General features: G+C 40.4%; 1 protein-coding gene across 1 annotated transcript in view; it reads left to right on the forward strand.

Moving 5' to 3' along the window:
- Positions 1 to 746: 746 nt before the first annotated feature.
- SYN2 (synapsin II) overlaps positions 747 to 21,078 on the forward strand; it is a 442,249-nt gene continuing 421,917 nt past the window's right edge. Inside the window, exon 1 of the mRNA XM_065408359.1 lies at positions 747 to 1,108. Coding sequence (XP_065264431.1) covers positions 747 to 1,108 — 362 coding nt within the window. The remainder of the gene's footprint in view (positions 1,109 to 21,078) is intronic.

Here is a 21,078-nt window from a genome sequence, read left to right on the forward strand (position 1 = left end):
CTCTCCAATCTTGCCCCCCCTAGCAGGGCCTTCCCTCCTGATAATCTTTCTGCAAGGGCGGAGGGGCCTCACTTTCAGATTTGCTCTGCCCCCCCAAGCCCCCTGTGCAGCCCTGGGCCCACAAGGGAGGTGCCGGCTCTGTGCAGCTGAGCCCTCCTGGCAGAGTAGTGGACCTCCTGTGCAGCGCTGTGTTTCCTATTGGGGCAGGAGGGGACGCTGTCTCCCCTCCCCCGGGCAGTGTGTGTTGGCGGGGAAGGGCCCCGAGGAACGGTTCGGGGCGGGGGCGGGTCTCTCTGCCCCGGAGGAGCGGTGGGCTCTGCGGGGGCAGGGGCTGTGCATTGCGGCTGTGGAGCCCACTGAAGCAGCGCAGGGGGCTGTGCGGGATGCGGGGCAGAGCCTGGCCCGGAGAAGCCCGCCCTGAGCCAGGCCCCGCTGGGAGCGCTCCTGGGGCCCCTCCGCGGCTGTGAGGCGGGGGCTCTGCAAGGCGTTAGCCCAGCCCTGCCTCTGGCCCGCTGCGCGCTCACCGCAGACCAGCCTTGGGCGGCTGCCACCTAGAGACTAGAGGGAGGGAAGCAGCCGCCGGCCCCGCTGCTCTAGCGAAGGCAGAGCCTCCCCTCATTGGGGCTGCAGCCTGCGAGCGAGCGAGCGAGCCCGCCTGCACAGCGCAGCGCCCGGGCAGGAGCGCAGCGCGCCGCCCCTCTCCTCCCCGCCGCACTCTCGCCAGCAGCTCCCCAGATCCCGGCCAGATGATGAACTTTCTGCGGCGCAGGCTCTCGGACAGCAGCTTCATCGCCAACCTGCCCAATGGCTACATGACCGATCTGCAGCGGCCGGAGCCCCAGCAGCCGCCGCCGCCGCCTCCCTCTGCCTCCTCTGCGGCTCCTGCCGCCGCCTCCCCGGCCTCGGAGCGCAGGCAGCAGCCGCAGTCGGCACCACCCCAGCAGCAGCCGCAGCAGTCAGCGGGCAGCAGCTTCTTCAGCTCCCTCTCTAATGCCGTGAAGCAGACGGCAGCCTCGGCCGGCTTGGTGGACGCGACATCCGCCGCTTCCTCAGCTGCAGCCAAAAAGTTCAAGCTGCTGCTGGTCATTGATGAGCCGCATACGGACTGGTAGGTGCCCCCCTTTCAGCCTCCACACACGTCCCCGCATCCTGCCTCCCTCCCACTGTAATGCGCTCCCCTCTCTCACGGTGTTAATGTCTATAAACAGCCCTTCTCCTTTTTCTTTCCCTGCTTTTAATGGCCAGGTGTTGGGTGGCTCTGGTGCCTGGGAATGCCTGTTTACTTCAGTGGCGAGGGCTCACCTTTGGGTGGGGTGGGAAGCACCCTGCTTTCCAGGGCTGGCTCATGCAGTATTACAGAAGTGCCTGAAACTCACCCGCTTTGGGGTGAGAAGATAGTGTCAGAACCAGTTGTTCTTACAGTTGCAGATGGTCAGTTTGCATTGTCACTGAGCTTGAGACGATGGTTAGCTTTTGAGCTAGCATGTGAGGGACACAACTATTTCATTTCTGTTCTGAACCCTTCCCCCCCCCCCCCGTTTTAAAGCATCGTCAAATTGGTTGGTGTCTGTAGAAAAATCAATTGTAGTTTTGGAAGATGAATCAAAAGCCATCAAATGCCAAGGTACATAAAAGGGAATTAAAGCAATTTTTTAGAAATGTACTCCATGGAATATATTTACCCTACTAGGGAAGAATATACTTTATACTCTAATGAGATCAAAAGTTATTTTCATCTTGTGTAAACGTGGGAATACTCTAGACAGGTAGGATATATGTCTGATTTGTATGTGACTGTAGTATGAGTGCACTTGTTTTCATGCAGGTCTTCACAATTATGTCGCAGTGTCTAAAATGTGTAGGGCTTGTTTATTGATTAATAACAATACTGATAGCCAGCCTAAACATTTTGCCCATCACTGTAGAATTACATAATTAGGGTTTAAGAATCAACTTTTTAGCTCTTGTTGTTGTGTTGGGCTATTTTGCTTCTAGTTTAATCGTAATAAAAAAGTAAGATTGAGAAATTGATATGCTGACCTATTATTTCTTCATGTGTCTAATTATGACCAGTAATGGTGTTTAAAAATCTATGAAAACTCTTTATCACTAATTCATGTCAGAACACCATACATGAGGATGATACGTGCCATGATGTATCATGCAGACAGGCCATGTGTTTATTCATTCTGTTTATTAACTTACCTCATGTAATGTGTACAGACATGATGTGTTGTATCGCAGTCAGCATCATAATGACAATATACAGTTTCTGAACACTGCTTATTAATAATGCAGGCTAAAATCAATAAGGTAAGTTTTTTTTATAATGTGTAGAAATTGTTTTATTAATGGAGTCTAAGTATATGTTTATTTTTAATCAAACAACATTTTTATTTACAGTCAGGATCATATTTCAAAACCAATTTTACAAGATGTTTTATGTTTAAATGGAGGAAAAACCACAAATAGCGTAATGGTTAAATAGTAAATAAAAATCCTATCTTGATACAATATTTGAAATCAATTTTAAAAAACGAATGCATTAAGATTAGAGAAAGAAAAACAATATCCTAAATTTGTGACAAAGAAAATTGAATTATATGCTTTAAATGTTAGGCAAAAAATGGTTTTATCTGTTGGGTAGAAGAAAACCAGTATGCCCAATCAGAGCAGTTACTTAACCTTCCATGGACACAACTCATTGTCTTGTCGTCTGAAGTTATAAATAGGGGATCTTTTTTCTTTGTATTAGGTTTCAAGAAAAATAAAGTATTTCACAGTATACAAATCCCAATTTCAAAAATCAAATATCCCTAAATTGCTTGTCCAGTAAAGTCAGTCCCTGGTGAGGCATTTCCGTATATATCAACATCAGCCTGTGCATTTGTAATGATGAGGTTGTCCAGGTTAATGTACAGGCATTGTAATTTCAGCAGGTTTATAGTGCAATAACAGTTAACTGAATCTGTCTTTACCAAGACTTGCTAGTGCTGATAAACTCTGTTTTGTAAATGTATGTTGGGTATGACTGCTTGTGCATCACTGTTAGGAGAGCAGATGTGTTCACAAGTCTACATATTTCTGTTCATGCCTGTTTATTTCACTCTGCCTTTCTGTGGAAACAATACATGGGACTTCTGGAAAGAACAGTTTAGAGTCAGTTTGGTGGTGTTTTTTTAAATTCTATTTGGCCTAGCTTTTCCTCCTGCCCCCCAGCCCAAGAAATAGCCATTTTGTAATTACAGCCTTTTAAATAACTGCCTAAATGTAAATAGATTTCAAAAGTAGATAAGTATTAGTGGCTTTGTACCTTTTAAAATGATGGAAATCCATGTAGATATTTGTTGAACTGCCATATAATTTGACTAGCAGGAAGAAAAACAGGATATACATGATGAATGCTAACCTGAATAAATATTTCAACTTGCTCTCGAAATAGATGAATTAATGCATGCTATTCTGTGCCATAATCATGATCTGTTAGCTAGACCCTGTGTTGTATGATGCAAAGACATGCAGTTTGACAAAATAGAGGTATATAGAACTACTGTCAAATGACACAGGAAAAAGATCATGTTCTGAGACAGACAAGTAGCTATTTGAGAAATAAGTTGAGTTGTTTGGGGTTTATCCTGAATTTTAGGCTGGTATATAAATACAGGTTAGTTTAATATGAGAGAACAGCTTGGAAAGCTGCTTTTAACATGTTGAGTTACACTGTCCTTATTTTATAGCTTGAACGTGCGTAACTGTATTTGGGTTATAGCCTTTATAGAAACGTAGGAAATGCCAGAGTGGATTAGATCTGGCACAATGGCCAGAACCAGATGCTGCAGAGGAAAGTATAAGAACATCATAAAAGGTAAATAGGATTCCTCTTTCCCCTTCCCTACCACATAGATCTTATCCTCGTCTCTCTTTCTGCAAAAGCTCTGAGATGGGGTGACATGTACTGTACACAGCACCCAAATGAGGCCACACAATGGATTTATATAAAGGCATTATAATATTCTCTGTATTATTCTCCATCCCATTCCTTTTATTTGCCTTTTTTGTACCACATCTACACGTTGAGGGGAGAGAACTACGATGATGCCCAGGTCCCTTTCCTAAGTTCATACAGCTAATTTAGAACCCTATAAGATGTATGCGTGTAACACAGTAATAAGTAATTTGTTGTAAAAAGATTCTGATTTATAGTCCTACAGATGCTTTGAGATCTGAGGAGGAAATAAAAGCTTATTATTATAATTAATGGTATTAAATCCAGTGTTTTACAAAGGAAGCTACCAATATCACTTTTTTAGAGATGGAGGAGACTGAGAGGTGAAATGACTTGCCCAAGGTCACACGGTTAGTGGCAGAGCTGCTAATAAAACCTAGATCTCTTGACTTCTAGTCCAGTTTCCTAAATACTGGACTAGCGTATCCTAAATCATCTGTCATGTATCTATTTCTTTACAAATTTATATTACTTGGGATACTTGGGGAAATAACTTCTTTAGTTTTCTATGTAGAATACACTGCATGTGTATCAGAGGTGTTGGTGGAGGGGGGTGCATAAAATGTTTTATACAGTTTAATCCTGTAGTTCTTTCTTGGACAAAATTCCCATTGAATTCAGTGATAATTTTCCACGAGTAAAGCATGGAGGAAAAGGTGCATGGTACTTACAAGAACACAGCCCAAGTGGTTTATGTCATCAGTATCCTGAGATGTCTAGCTGTATACATAGCTTGTCTGCTGGCTTTTCTGCAACTAAAGGATATTGTAGGACCTTGAGTGAAAGAAATACTTCCATCATAGTCATCTATATCCTCTTCATCTGTCTTTCAACATTAAGTATAAATGTAAAGAGTTTCTTAGAGCAACACAAAAGGAAAATAGGAGGCCGTGTTCTACTTATAACTATTTCAGTTCAGTTATGAGCAGCTAATTTTTGGCTGAAGAGATTGTGCAGCTCAGTTTGTTATCTTGAGTTAATTTGTATACGCTGTCTTATTGGTTAAAATGCTGTTGTTTTGGAGTTTTCTTTACTCTTAAAAGTCACTTCATTACTGAGACCTTTCATCCATGAAAGATGGTCCCCCAGACTGCTTCATTATTGTGAAATATCACTTCTCTTTTTTTTTTAGTAAGTGGCCATGGGAATTTTTTTTTGTCTTTTAAATATGTCCATGGTATGAATTTTCCAAAAGTGTATACGGATGGTCCCTCCAGTTTTCCATCTTTTACTCACTCATTCTCTCTCCTGAAATCCTTTCATCTGTACATTAGTTATTTGTCTTGGTTTTTCTTAGATTAATCTGTAACATATAAATTTACTAACTGGTACCCCCCCCCTGGGAGAACTCTAATTGAGGCTATTTCAAAGCTTCTTCCCAGGTTGCATACCTTTTGTACACACTTAAGAATGGGAAGTTATGGACAGGGCCTTGTATATTTTGCATGTGTGGAAATTCAAAAGCATAAGCTTCTCATTCTGATTATTATGAAGAAAATATTGGAACAATGTGAATTTATGCATAAGAAGTTGTCAGTTGGAGAAGTACCATTGGAGATAAAGAAGAAGAAAGTGGAAGGAAATCTACAATTTATGAGAAAAAACGATGAAAGAAGCACTGTTTTTAGGATTTAATATAGCTTAATATCATTGCAGCTCTAGTATTCCCCCCCACCCCAAAGTGCTTAGCACAAAACACACAGCAAAAGAATGGGATGGATTATTTACATATAACAGAAGCTATTTTTTCCCTTTTAAATTTAAAATAAAACCAGAAAGGAAAGGCACTTACATTACAACTGTCTTCTGATGCTCTCTAGGTGCATGCTATAAGTGACCCATCTGATGCCCTAGCTCAGTGTTTCCCAAACTTGGGACGCCGCTTGTGTAGGGAAAGCCCCTGGCGGGCCAAGCTGGTTTGTTTACCTGCTGCGTCCCCAGGTCCGGCCGATCGTGGCTCCCACTGGCCGCGGTTCACTGCTCCAGGCCAATGGGAGCTGCTGGAAGCGGCGGCCAGCACATCCCTCGGCCTGCGCCGCTTCCAGCAGCTCCCATTGGCCTGGAGCAGCGAACTGCGGCCAGTGGGAGCCGCGATTGGCCGGACCTACAGATGCGGCTGGTAAACAAACCGTCCCAGCCCGCCAGGGGCTTTCCCTACACAAGCAGCGTCCCAAGTTTGGGAAACACTGCCCTAGCTGAATCCTGTTTGGTGCTTGGAATACTGCCAACTGCATTAGTGGTACATTCACCTTGTTTTAGATAAAAAATACATTTATTTTTAAAAGGGTTTTAGGATTGATAGGAGGATTTCTGCATGAACAGGAGATTTTCTTTTTATAAGATTAATGAAAAGTCATTTAAAAGCAAATCATTCCTCATCATGTTGTAAACACAAACAGCAGTATGTTAGTGCACAAGAAACAGAACGTGACTCCCTACAAAAGAAATTAAATTGAGCAGTATATTTTCATTGTCTATGTGGTGAAGTGGTGAAGAAAATAGACTTTTAACTTTCTTTTGGCTTTAACTGTCTTGTTATTAAGAGGTACTACTGACCTGTTCAGTGTAGGGGCTGGTTCTGCAACTCTAGGTCATGTGTTTGTGTGTTGGGTTTTTGATTGACTGACTGACTGATTTATATGTACTAGTCTCTAGAAGTCCCAGTCATGAACCAGGATCCCATTGTGCTAGGCACTGTACAAAAACAGAACAAAAAAGATGTCTCTTGCCCCAAAGAGTATACAGACTAAGTATAAGACAAGACAACAGATGGATTCAGACAGACCAATGGAGTATAAGGAAACAGTGAAACAGTATTGGTCAGCAGGTAGGCAGTGGTCTCAGCACATCAGTAGCATAATAGTTGTCAAGTTTTTTTTTAGATATCATGGCAAAGGGGAGTTCTAAGGAGGGATTTGAAGGAGAACAATGATGTGGCCTTGTGAATGTTTACAGGAAGCTTCTCCCAAGCATGAGGGTCAGCATGAGAGAAAGCACAAAGGTGCTTGTTTGAAAATTTAAGTGGGCAATGGAGGCTGGCCTCATGGTCTGATGGGAGTTGGGAGTAGACATTTCAGTAATGAATGATAGATTTTAGGTGGTGGGAGGTAAGCTGTGAAGGCCTTGAAAGTGAAGACAAGCAGCTTATGTTTGGTGTGATAGAGAATGGGGACCCAGTGGAAGGCTGGAAAGTGACAGGCTAGGAACCTTTTCTTTGCAGCAACGTTCTTAATGGATATGAGTGGGGCAAGATTGCATATGTTAAGGCTAGAGAAAAGGCTGTTGCAATAATAATAGAGATGTGAGATGAGAGTTCTAGCTATGTGGATGGGTAGGAAAGGCCATATCTCAGAGATGTCTTGCAGTAAGAATCTGCAAGACTTAGACATAGCTTGGATGTGAAGACCTAGAGAGAGGCCAGAGTCAAAAAAGACTCCTAAGTTATGGGCCTGATTGTCAATCAGGGTGGTGATACTCCCCAGTGACCAAGAAAGGAGATAGCGTGCAGGGCTTGTGGAGGAAGATTAAGAAATCTGTTTCAGCCATGTTAAGCTTGAGCTGATGGCTAGGTATCCAGAAGGAGATGTCAGAGAGACAGGCCAAGACTTCAGTTTGGACAGGAGACAGGTCTGGAGTAGAGAGTTAGATCTGTGTGTCATCCGCGTAGAGATGACAAATGAATTTGTGTTTGTGGATCAGATTACTCAGATGAGGTGTAGTGGGAGAAGGGAAAGGGCCAAGGAGCTCTGTGAAACTCCCACAGAAAGTTGGTGGGAGGATGAGAAGGATCGTCCAAAAGACACATCGAAGGAGTGATTACACAGGTAAGGGGAAAACCAGGAGAGAACAGAATAATGGAAGCCACGGTCCAGCCAGAGCAGGTGCTCCCAGTTGAGGTGGGGCTGCACATGGGCTATAAAGTGTCAGAGAGTTTCAGTGAGGGCAGAGCTAGCAGGGGACTGCAAAGTGAAGCTGTAAGGAGAGAGCGCCCCCTGCAGTGATCCCTGAGGAAGGTACAGTATGGCAGGGAGGAGTGGCTGTGCCCAGCTTCAGGCTGGGTGCAAGATTTCTTATTTTGTTTCTGGGAACTTTTGTGAATTTGACAAAAAAAACCATAGACCTCCCAAAAGGGCAGTCATTGAAAGTGTGATTGTGTAGAGTTCAAGGAGCCCTGAAGAAGGGGAAAACAGAGGCAGAGGCACACCTGGTCACAAGGGGGCACTTGGGTGGTGGCCACTGTGTTACTCAACAAATGACAATGTTTTGACTGATTTGAAGGTGAGAATCAAGTTCTGGTTCTGAGATTTGGCTAGAAAGAAGAATGTCAGTGGTCCTGTTGGCTTCAGTGGAACTATTCACATGAGTAAATGTGACAGGGCCTTCTTGTTTCCTGCCTCTGCTCCAGCTCATGAACTTCTCAGAGACCCTTGTGCTAGTCAAACACCTTGTGCAGTTTGTTTACAATGTGGGTTCCCACTACCTTCAGACTATATAGAGCTCTGCTCCAACAGTCCTAGGGAGCCCTAAGCTCCTGTAACAAACAGGGAAGGGTAATCTCTCTCATCTCATCCCCCTCTTTCTCCCTTTCTACTTCCTCCTTGTGCCTCTAGCCTCTGCCTAATGGCTTAATTAGCCTTTCAGCTCTCCTCCTCCCACAAATTAGGCACAGCTCTGTTTAACTAGCTCCGTTCTGCATTGTGTGATTGGAGCTGCTGTGACCAGAGTGCTGTCTCAGTCACAGTAAGCTTTAGGGAAACAAGATGGGAGAAGTAATATCTTTTATTGGATGGCCCAGCAATAGATATTACCTCACCCGCCTTGTTTCTCTAATATCCTGGGACTGACACAGCTACAACTACACTGCCTACATGAGTAAGTCTTGGCACAGTTAGGCCCTTTAATCTTTTCAGTATCTGCAATACATTTAGAATTTTAAAATATTGTATATGAAGTTACAAATTAGTGTCAAGAACTGCAATATATATATATATATATATATATATATATATATATATATATATATATATATATATATATATATTCATTGCACCCACTATGAACTTCTCATTTACATGTTAACTGAGCCCTCTTTCAGAAGGTGTTATTTGGACTTCCTTAGCAATACATAGGTTGGGAAGGGGATGTAGAGTTCTCTGTATCTTGTTGGAAAGTAAATCTGAGAGAAAGGAGAGTACTTACTGCAAGGATATTTTGTAGGAAGGTCTGTAGCTCTAAGGTTCAGCATGTAGATACAATTAGCTGTATTGACTTTGGAAATGAATATAAGAAGAAGCCTTCTAACCATCAATGTATATTTTTTGAGACCAGAGCAGAAGGAAATAATTGCATATTCCCCTATCTTCAAACAGGAGGATGTTTGTTAATATAAAACTGCTGTGCCCTTTGTGACAGAGTCTCCCATCTCAAAGATCACAAGTGAGGTGGCTTAGATTTAACTAACCAGTCTGTAGACGGACAACACATTCCCTGCATCCTACTGATATCTGATTAAGAGAAATATCATAGCATATACCCTCTCACTCTAAAGTTTTATTACAGATGATAGTCTACTCCTGCTGCAGATGAGCTTGATAAGAAGCTGCATTTGTATACTGAACAACATCGGTTATAGGATCAATCCTGGAGGGATGTCCTAATTCAAATACTTTGGCACAACTATCCGTCACCATTGATTGCTGGTGTAACTGCCCTCCATTAGTTTGAGTAAAGTCCCTGGGAACCATGTTCCTAATATACTGCAGTGGAGTAATGGGGTTTATAAAATCTGATGCTAGGCCAACGCGGGGGTTCAGAGAATTAATCAGCCCTGCTCACAGCACTTGCTCTCAAACCAGCACAGGGGCCCTCCAGCTGCAATCAAAACACAAGGAAATGAAAGGGAAGGAGGCATGCACAGCAGAGGCTGCCACAAATGGAGAGGGAACACATCTCTTCACAGGCTGAAAATAACCTACAGCCAGGCACCCAGACATAGCAATGTGGGATCACTGGAAGAAGGAAGGGCCTATTCCAAATTATGTGTACACTCATGAGGGAGAGAGCACTCTGAGGGGGATGGAAGGCCTAGATTATGGACTAAATGTTTTGTGTTCTCTTTCTGAATTGCCTCCACACTGGTCACTACTTGTGTGCAAGATCACACTGTTTCTTTGACTGTGTAATAGTTGATGCCTGTGTGAAGAAACCTGCAAGCCTTTTACTCTCATTACCTAGTTAGTGTTTCAATTTTGGACACTGGGGTGACCACCTGATGTGGTGCCCAATCTGACAAATTATCTGGCAATTAAAAATAACCAAAATATAATCCTGCAAGGGATCTTATATTTGTCCAGACTTCTGTCATGGTACAATTATTTGACATTTTTAAAATAAACCGCAAAATAGAATATTTTACACAGATTTTCATTTCTACTGGATACACACTTCTAAAAACAGTAGACTGCTTTTAATGGGGGGGGGGGGGGAATCTATGCTCCAAATACTGACCATGTGAGGAATTAAAAATGCTACAGAATGTTGTAGCACTTTTCAGATAGTCTAGTGTGTATGATGCTAATTGGAAACTTGGAAATTTTGTAGCTATTTTGTCATGCTTAGAATCCATCTTGGTGATGATATGAACCTCCCTGATTAATGTATTTGTCTCCAGAAAGGCCTAAGACAGTGATTCTCAACCATGGTTACATGTATCTCTGGGGGTACACAGAGGTCTTCCAGGGGGCACATCAACTCATCTAAGCATTTGCCTAGTTTTACAACAGGCTACAGAAAAAGCCCCATTGAAGTCAGTACAGAAAAAGCCCCAGTGAAGTCAATACAAACTAAAATGAGGTGTGTGTTTGACTGGTCAGTTCATAACTCTGAGGTTCTGCTGTATTCTGAGTTTGGTTTTTTATTTTTTTTAAATGCATGCTTCCTCTCTATACATACCGCAGGTACATTAGACTTCTGTGCACACCTCCCTACTGAAATCAGATATCCAAAAGATCCCTTCCTCTATGCACATTTAATTTTTATTATATACTTTTCCAGCAAACGTTGACAAAGAATAGAAACAAAATGTTAGAACTCATTGTATCCCTTTGATTTCTGTTCTTCCTCCATATTTACTCTGCTTCTCACCTCTTCCCCCCCCCCCAGATCTGTTTTAGTCACACAGCATTTCCCATGCTTCCCCTTACATACTTCCCTGCCATTTCCTCCTTCCATTTCACTCATTGCATTACTACCGTTGCCTCTCTGCAGCTCTCCTTCCTCATCCCTTCCATATTACCTTATCTCTTGGCTTGCCTTCTGTTCTCTGTTCATTGTCCCCTGTTCTACTCTTCTTGCTCTATCCCCCTGTTTATCTCCCACGTTTTGTTGGACCTACATTTTCTTCATATTTTGTCCATTGTCCTCCATAGTCTTTTCTCACTTGGCTTCTCAATTTTTTCATGTGCTTTCTGTCTTAGCCCTGTTCAAATCTCTCTCAGCAACCAAGTCTCTAACTGTCCTCAATACCATCAACCCATCCTCTTCCCCCAACAATTTACCCTTATGCTTCTCCTTCCTCCATCCATCTTTTTGTCCAGCAGCACTCCCAGTACATCTTTAGACCTCTAGTTTTATCCATTTGCCCTCAATTTGATATATCCTCTGCTCTCCTTAGGCTCAGGAGTGCTGGAACTAGGGATGCTAGGGGGGTGGCAGCACCCCTTGGCTTGAAGTGGTTTCCATCATATACAGGGTTTACAGTTTTGTTCAATGGCTTTTGGCACCACCATTATAGAAATTGTCCCAATGCCACTGCCCAGGCTCCTTAATTAGCTATTTTCTCTTCTCTTCACAGATTCTCAATCAAATCTCCACCCTTACCTTTCAGTTTCCCCATAGTTCTCCGCAGTCGAATCTTGGAAGGCATATTTATACTTGGAGAAAGTATTTTTGGGGAGGGATAGGAGGAGATTCAACTGGACTGAAAGATTTACTGGGAAATGAGGAAAAAGTGTCCCTTAAGATGGGTGTGAGCTATTTAATGTGTCCTTAAGGTATAGTTCAGAGCTCGGTCTTTCAAAAGAATTGTCTCATTCTGAGTTAAGTGCTTTGCTGTGTGTCATCTACAGAGAGAGTGAACCTTTAGAAAAGGGGTTTTCAGTCCTCAGGTAAAGTGAGATTTATTATGTTTAAAACTTTTGTGGATTTTTTTCCTCTTAACATTTTTTTTTCAAATTCTAATTATGGTCTCAGAATTCTATAGATGATTTTGTTAGTCCGTTAATTCTTATAAAAGAAAAACATTGTGCTTAATACCAAATAGACACTCTTACAATATCAACAACATATTTTAAAAAACATCTGATTTCATTGTTTCCTGCAATTTTCATATAGCCTTCCCTCTACTGCACCTCGCACCACCCAAATAATTAAACATATGTAGTAAAAACATACCATCTACAGCTGTTCAGCCAATTCACACAACCCAAATGTTACAAAACAGCAAAAAAGAGCTTTTATCATAGTTAATATGAGCTGATGCTCTGAGTTCTCATGACTAGGAATTGATTGCACACAGTATTATTCAAACTAGGTATAGAATCCATAGTGACCTCAAAGTGAAAAAAATATTAGAGCACAATTTAAAAAGTCAGCATGAGAAAGAAATTATGGAAAGTTCTGTTTCATTGTCTTTGTCAAAATCAGACTAACCAGTATCAAACAAGTTGTATGTTGCTGTTTGTATAAAAAGATGAAGACTGTCATCATGAAACATAAATGTTAAATTAAATAAAACTAAGCCTAAAATGGGTCCTTGAGCAGCTGTGCGGCTTTTGGGGCCTGAAAAATAGCCATCAAATGTAGCCAGATTGAGTTTATGAAAAATAAATCTTAAATGATGCCCGGTCTGTTGTCCAAGAATAAGGCTGAAGACCTGGCCCCATTGGAATCACCGTCAAATCTCCTATTGACTACAATGAGGCCAGGAGTTCACCTGTTAATATAAATGTTAGTTGTGTGTATATAGACTGGAATATCAGACCTTTGAGTGGATTTTTGTAGTTGTGTGTACAGAATGCAAGATCAGAAGCTTAAGTAATCCCCCCCCCCCCCCCGAGGGTGGATTGTGATACCATACTGAAGTGATGGAGGGGAAAAAAGGGATTGATTAATGGTGTGAAATGAAAGGGAAAATGGCTAAAGTGCAGGAAAGCCACAACTGGGTATAAGATCAAATGCTGTAATTATATGGAAATAATACGTTGTAATATACTGAAACAGTAAATAACCAATATTTTCATTTTCTGTGATGCAGACACTTTCTAAAGACCTAAAAAGTAGATGTTACCAGAACCATGGTATTACATCTGAAGTTGGCTTCTTATCTTGTAGAAGGAAGAAAAAGGTATAATGAGGTGATAAGACTTCACTAAGGGCACAGAGGGAGTCAGCATCACAGTCTGTACTAGAATGTGTGAACCCTTTTCTTTCAGTCCCATATTTGATTGATTTGGCTGCATTGTGTCTTTTGCTGTTAGACTGCCAGCCCTGTGGCCAAAAGTCAAAATGGCTTCTCAGAAGCAAACTACAGTAGAACCTCAGAGTTACGAACTGACCAGTCAACTGCATACCTCATTTGGAACCAGAAGTATGCAATCAGACAGCAGCAGACGCGCACACACACACCAAAAACAAAACCACCCTGCAAATACAGTACAGTATTGTGTTATACGTGAATTTCTAAAAAGATAAAGGGAATTTTTTTTTAAATTGACAAGGTAAGGAAACTGTTTCTGTGCTTGTTTCATTTAAATTAAGGGGGTTAAAAGCAGCATTTTCTTCTGCATAGTAAAGTTTCAAATCAATGTTCATCTGTAAACTTTTGAAAGAACAACCATAACGGTTTGTTCAGTTACGAACAACCTCCATTCCCGAGGTGTTCGTAACTCTGAGGTTCTACTGCAGTTCATTTTCAGGCATCCAGCTGGAGGAGAGTCTGAGGCAACCCTAGTGGTAAAAGAGGCAGCCTGAGAATTGCTGCCTCCAAAAGGGTGCAAAGTGATTTGAAGTCCTTCAGAATGGAATGACTTCGAACCCAGATATTCAGTTTATGTTTTCAGAAGAAAAGGACTAGAATGCTTGATTCAAAAGACATGAAAGCTCAGATCTAAACAGGCTATTTCTATATTTCATGTAAATCTGGCATGTAGATCTAACAAAAAAAGTCATAAAAATAAGATGGAAAATTGCCATATATCTTTAACTGGAAAAATAGATAATTTCTTAACTCAAGAGGGATACACTGAGAGTGAGTTGGCATCAGTGCAAACTTGTAAGTGAACAGAATGAAGAAGTGCAAAAAATCCTTAAAAAGGTGTCAATGCAACACAATCATGAATATTTAAATCTCAAAGAGGCATTTGTTTTCACTTCGCAAAGTGAAGAAAGAAAATCAGACAGCACTAAAGAAATGTAGTCAAGATGTGGCAGAAGGTAAATTAGACACAGTTTGAACAGTAATAGAACAAGAAATGGACACAAAAGAATGGACATACTCAAAAACATACTTTTGGACATCTCAAAAACAATATATTAGAATTGGAGAAAGTTACAGAGAAGGGCAACAAAAATGATTAGGAGTACGGAACAACTTCCATATAAGGAGAAATTAAAAAGAGTAGGACTGCTTAGCTTAGAAGAGATGACTGAGGGGGGGGATATGATAGAGGTCTATAAAATTATGACTGGTATAGAGAAAAAGATTAAGGACATGTTTTTTGCCCCTTTACATAATACAAGAACAAAGAGTCACCGAATGAAATTAATAGCAGGTTTAAAACAAACATAAGGAAGTGCTACTTTGCACAACATGCAGTCAACCTGTGGAATTTATTGCCAGGGGATGTTGTGAAGGCCAAAAAAGTTCAAAAGTATAAAAGTTCAAAAAAGAATTAGATCAGTTCATGGAGGAGAGGACCATCAATGGCTACTAGGCAGTATGGCCAGGGATGCACCCCCATGCTCCTTGTGTCCCTAAATTTCTGTCAGAAATTGGGATTGGATGACAGGAGATGGATCACTTGAAATTGCCCTGTTGTGTCCATTCCCTCTAGCACTGGCCAGTGTTAGAAGACAGGGTGCTGGGCTAGATGGACCATTGGTCTGACACAGTATGGCCATTCTTATGTTCTTATATACTGTGTATGTTTCTCTCATACTCCTCAAAGATGCAGTGTGATTGCATAAACTGCAAGTGTTTGAGAGCTTGTTTTATTTTGAAACTCCTTCACTAACCCAGCTGAGATTTCAGACGAGTAAAATCACAGGAGTATTTTTAATTAGAAAGGTATTTTCAAATCTTTTTCTGTTCATTTAGTAAATTTATGTTCATTGCTATTTTTTGACATGATCTAGCTGTTTCAGTTCAACAACTGCAATGTATTCAATATTCACTAATCCTAGAGCTTCCTAGCATTTATAACCAAACCAATTTATTTATAATCTAATTACTTTCAAACTCAGCAACAAGCAAGGTTTTTCTGTTTGTTGTTGTTGTAAGGGTAATGTTTCGTTTAAATGACCTTTAACATCCCTATTAATTACATTCTATTCTGGATTTCTTAACAGCTGATTATTAGGAATGCCAGTAGGTATATATTAAATTGACTGATGACTTGCCACAGCTGGTGGCCTGATGAAGAAGCTCTAATTTGTCTTTTTCTTGCTTACCATACCTCATAAAGAACCACATTGTCCTATTGCTATAACATGACAGAAGAAACAATGTTTAACACATTTTTCCTCAAGTGGGTGCCCTGGTGCAGAAAACTTTGTTTCAGTGAAGCTGTAATTTCTTTGAAGGTGATATTTAAAATACCAGCAAACTCATTCAATTTTCATTAGGGCTGTCAAGCGATTAAAAAAATTAATCGTGCGATTAAACAATAATAGAATACCATTTATTTAAATATTTTTGGATGTTTTCTACATTTTCAAATATATTGATTTCAATTACAACACAATACAAAGTACACAGTGCTCACTTTATATTTATTTTTGATTACAAGTATTTGCACTGTAAAAAACAAAAGAAATAGTATCTTTCAATTCACCTAATACAAGTAGTGTAGTACAATCTCTTTATCATGAAAGTTGAATTTACAAATGTAGAATTATGTACAAAAAAACTGCATTCAAAAACAAAATAATGTAAAACTACAGAGCCTACAAGTCCACTCAGTCCTACTTCTTGGTCAGCCAATTGCTCATGCAAACAATTTTGTTTTTATTTGCAGGAGATAATGCTGCCCACTTTTTGTTTACAATGTCATCTGAAAGTGAGAACAGGCATTTGCATGGCACTGTTGTGGTGCCACAAAATATTTACATGTCAGATGCGCAAGATTCATATGTCCCTTCATGCTTCAGCCACCATTCCAGAGGACATGTGTCCATACTGATGATGAGTTCTACTTGATAATGATCCAAAGCAGTGTGGACTGATGCATGTTCATTTTCATCATCTGAGTCAGATGCTACCAACAGAAGGTTGATTTTCTTTTTTGATGGTTCGGGTTCTGTAGTTTCCGCATCAGAGTGTTGCTCTTTTAAGTTTCTGAAAGTACGCTCCACACCTTGTCCCCCTCAGATTTTGGGAGAAACTTCAGATTCTTAAACCTTGGGTCGAGTGCTGTAGCTATCTTTAGAAATCTCACATTGATACCTTCTTTGAGTTTTATCAAATCTGCAGTGAAAGTGTTCTTAAAATGAACAACATGTGCTGGGTCGTCATCCGAGACGGCTATAACATGAAATATATGGCAGAATGTGGGTAAAACAGAGCAGGAGACTTACAGTTCTCCCCCAAGGAGTTCAGTCACATTTAATTACCTCATTATTTTTTTAACGAGCATTATCAGCATGGAAGCATGTCCTCTGGAATGGTGGCTGAAGCATGAAGGGGCATACAAATGTTTAGCATATCTGGCATGTAAATACCTTGCAATGCCGGCTACAAAAGTGCTATGTGAATGCCTGCTTTCACTTTCTGGTGACGTAAATAAGAAGAGGGCAGCATTATCTCTTTGTTTGTCTTAGTGATTGGCTGAACGAAATGTAGGACTGAGTGGACTTGTAAAAGTTTAGAGCCTATACATTGTTTTGAGTTATGTAACAAAAATCTACATTTTGTAAGTTGCAGTTTCCTGATAGAGATTGCACTACAGTAGTTGTATGAGGAGGATTGAAAAATACTACTACTTTTGTTTATCATTTTTACAGTGCAAATATTTGTAATAAAAATAATATAAAGTGAGCACTGTACACTTTGTATTCTATGTTGTAATTAAAATCAATATATTTGAAAATGTAGAAAAACATCCAAAATATTTAATAGATTTCAATTGGTATTCTATTGTTTAACAGTGCAATTAAAACTGCCATTAATCGCAATTTGTAAAATTGCAATTATTTTATTGAGTTAATCGCGTGAGTTAACTGCGATTAATTGACAGCTCTAATTTTCATTTTGTCATAGTTACTTTGTTTGCATCAATTCACCTTGTGTCACATGTTTCACTGAAATGCATGGTTTGCTGCCTACACTGGAATATGTTTGATTTTTTTTTCTTCTTAAATCCTGTTCAGATATGGTAGGAACAGTTTGATATCAGTGTTGTACACTTCTATGGACAATGAAGATAAAAAAAACCAAGTGCATTAACAAAACATATTTAATATTTTTGTTTAGAGATTGCTTTGCAAACTTTATGCATAATGTGGGCAGATTAGAAGAAAAATTGATAAACATGTGTTCACTATAGCCTGGTAATTCACTGAAGCAGTTTTCATGGTGCAATAACACAGTACTAAAACTTAAGTTGGTTAAAATTTCATTTTATGGCTGAGATGTGCATTTATCAAGAGTGGTGGTGCTTGTATAAATAGAATAACTGACGTACCCATATGTCCCAGGTTTTCATGTAACATCTTGGTGTCCCAGGAATTTCTTCCAGGACATCTGAAATGTCCAACCTTTTCATTTCATTCCATCAGTCAAAACTTAGAGTTTTAAATTAAGTACAAAATATTTATTCAAGATATTGTTATATCAGGTAGAATTTACTTTGTGCTTACCAGAAGCAAACAGTCCAGTGGAATGAATGTTCAATGGAAAGAACAGTGTTTGCAGTGAAGCGAGAAGTCAAATGAGTGTAGACTCTGTTATGCCCAAGGAGAGTGACGATGACACTAGCTTGTTGTTTTATAATAATCTCCTTCAGAACAAGATGTTACTATTACTGGAAATAAAATCCTCCACTCTGAGAACTATTCATGTCTCGGAATCAGAAACATCCCCAAAGCACATTTTGGCAAAAGCTACCTGTTTGTCTTGACTAGTTAACATATGTAAGAAGTGCCATAAAATGTCAATTTTTAATTTTGATTTACTTTAAGAGAAATAAAAGAGCAGAAAGTACCTCTTGAACCACAAGCTTCATCCCCTTGATCATGCAGTATTTCAGGAATGCCAACTCCTAGAAATGTATTAGGAAGAATGAGTACATTTTGGGTTCTTTTTATTTGCCGTCTGGTGCTGGGTCAGCTAGGGTGCATGTTTCAAGCAGGGCTTTGGAGCTGTGCTCTGGCTTGGCTCCGCTCCAGCTCCAGGCAAAAACCTGCAGCTCCACTGCTCTGGAGCTGCTCCGCGCTCCAGCTCCGGGCTCCACTCCAAAGTCCTGGTTTCAAGTTTTTCTTCGCAAGCATGAGGACTAGAATTTTTTAAATCAATGCTGGTATCTCAGGTATTAAGCTGATTGAGCAGCTGAGACAATGAAAAATACTAATATCTCAAGTGGTGATAAAATGGCAGGAATCGGCAAAACTGACATTAGTACTTGTTTTTTAGTGCTTTATTCATAGGTATCACATTCTGTACAGAGTCTTCAAAGGGATAACAAGCAGGTATTTTTCAGTTTTTAAGCTTAAATGATGAAAACCAGAAACTAATAATTGAATCATATGTAATAAGTCATTAGTGATAATTACTAAATCATGGAATAAATATTAAATGATGCAATTATCTCCATAAAGTTCTGGCTTTCTATAAATAGCTATAAGTTGAGTTAGATAAACATTTTCCTCAAAAATATCTGAAGGTGCTTTAGATATGTAGGAACACCCAAAGTGTTCTGATTTGGTTTCTAATCCCTTTTTGCACTTACGTAAGTTTCATCTATACTTCCTTGAAATAGAAATTTTCATTCAAGTTTCAGCCCAAAGCAATACTTTAGAACCATAATGCTTATTGTAAGGATTTTACAGTAGAAACATTGACCTTTTCTTAATGGTTCTTTCCTAGTGTCTTTTGTAATTAAGGAATGAGCTAGGTACATTTTAAAATAAGTAAATTAAACCCTAATTGTATTAAACCCTTTTGCTGCCAGGAGCCATTCATTTTTAACACTTTATCTTAAGTTACATACATCACTGCAACATAAACATGATATGTTTATCATACTTGTCTTAGGAACATGATCCTCATAGCCCTAGACACATGGGAAGAAAGACAAGACACAAGGGATGTGGTTTAATTAGGCCACAACTTTATTAACTTAACTGATCTAAGAGCTCTCCAGCAATAATTTGTACAGTGCAGGTCATGATTCCTTCCTTAGTCATTTCCACCTTGTGGAGGGCTGCTATCAGCCCACTATCACTACACTGGGTGTTCCTAGCCTGTTGCTTGGACCTCACCACCTTCTCATATGAGGGTTAAGAGTCTGGGGAAAGGGGGTTGTCTCCTTGCTTTACCAGACATTAGGAGTGCCAGCCCAATTCCCCAGCCTTTCCCTAAGTCCACTCCAATTCCGATTTATCAGGGAACCAGGACCACTGTGGAATGAATACCTGTGCTGGACAGATGTCATCTGCTAAATTGCAACAACTTGAACCCTACCTCCTGACTTAGCCAACCAGATCCCTGAGCTGCTGTGGGAAAGGTGAAAAAACCCACCCCAAACAGGCCAATCTGGTGAGGAGGGGAAAATTTCTTCCCACTCCTTTATAAAAAAAAAAAAAAGGGCAACTAGTGCAATGCCCACAGGAGACCCAGAAAACCAGTCCTACGCTAATCCCCTGGTAAACAAGGCATGAGAAGGGGCTCAGGGTGGAAGGACAGTGTTTATAAACCCTTCCTAAGGTGCACCGGGACCAGAGACTTATCTGAGCACCACCAGCCTGCCCAGCAGCTCAGATGATGCCTTCTTCCCTTCCCAAAAAGGATCCTGAGCCACTACTTCCCACCCGCCCCAATAGTTTAGACAAAAGCTCCCTTGCTACCTCTGCAAATTCCACAGTCTCAAATGCATTGTCTTTTGCAGTATAACAGTCAAATGATGGAAGGATGTTTTTCGTGAGGAAAAGCTTTCAGTTTTGTTCTTGGCAAAATATTTTGGAACTGTAAATTAAGTGCTTGAGAGTATTGACAACACTGCACTGGTAGGGAAATGAGCCAAATGACCTAATGTCTTTAATTTTTTATGGTATCCTATGGTATGAAGCTAAAGCCAAAGTCTTTAACTCGTATATGGTCCTGCCTCAGCGCAGGGGTCTGGACTTGATGACTTTTTGAGGTCCCTTCCAGCCCTACATTTCTATGATTTTGAGGTTCTATAACAGCATAGTTTTGCATCAGGAAATGACCTTTTTGCTTATGAGCCTGATTTTCAGTCTCGAATCAGTGGGGTTTCTACTTTTTCTGTTGCTGTTATTCACAGGTACACATTTGTGTTTACATGTTTTGTGCACTAGGAGCTGCATGCACAGTTGAAAGATTATAATATGGGTGTGGCAATTTATACTCCCAAAACTCATCAGTTTTAATGTTTCTGCATATGCAGATTTAATTACCTGAGCCTGTATGTCATGGTGGATAAACACTGTCTCTCTGCCTGGTCACACAAACCAAAGCATGTATGTTGCAGATATGCAGTATGGGGGTGGAGTTATGCGAATAACTGATTTTGTTCAGTTTGCTGGCTGAACCAAATTTATTTATTTATTTTTTTAAAATT

This window comes from Emys orbicularis, chromosome 7, assembly GCF_028017835.1.
Source record: "Emys orbicularis isolate rEmyOrb1 chromosome 7, rEmyOrb1.hap1, whole genome shotgun sequence".
Classification (NCBI taxonomy): domain Eukaryota; kingdom Metazoa; phylum Chordata; order Testudines; family Emydidae; genus Emys; species Emys orbicularis.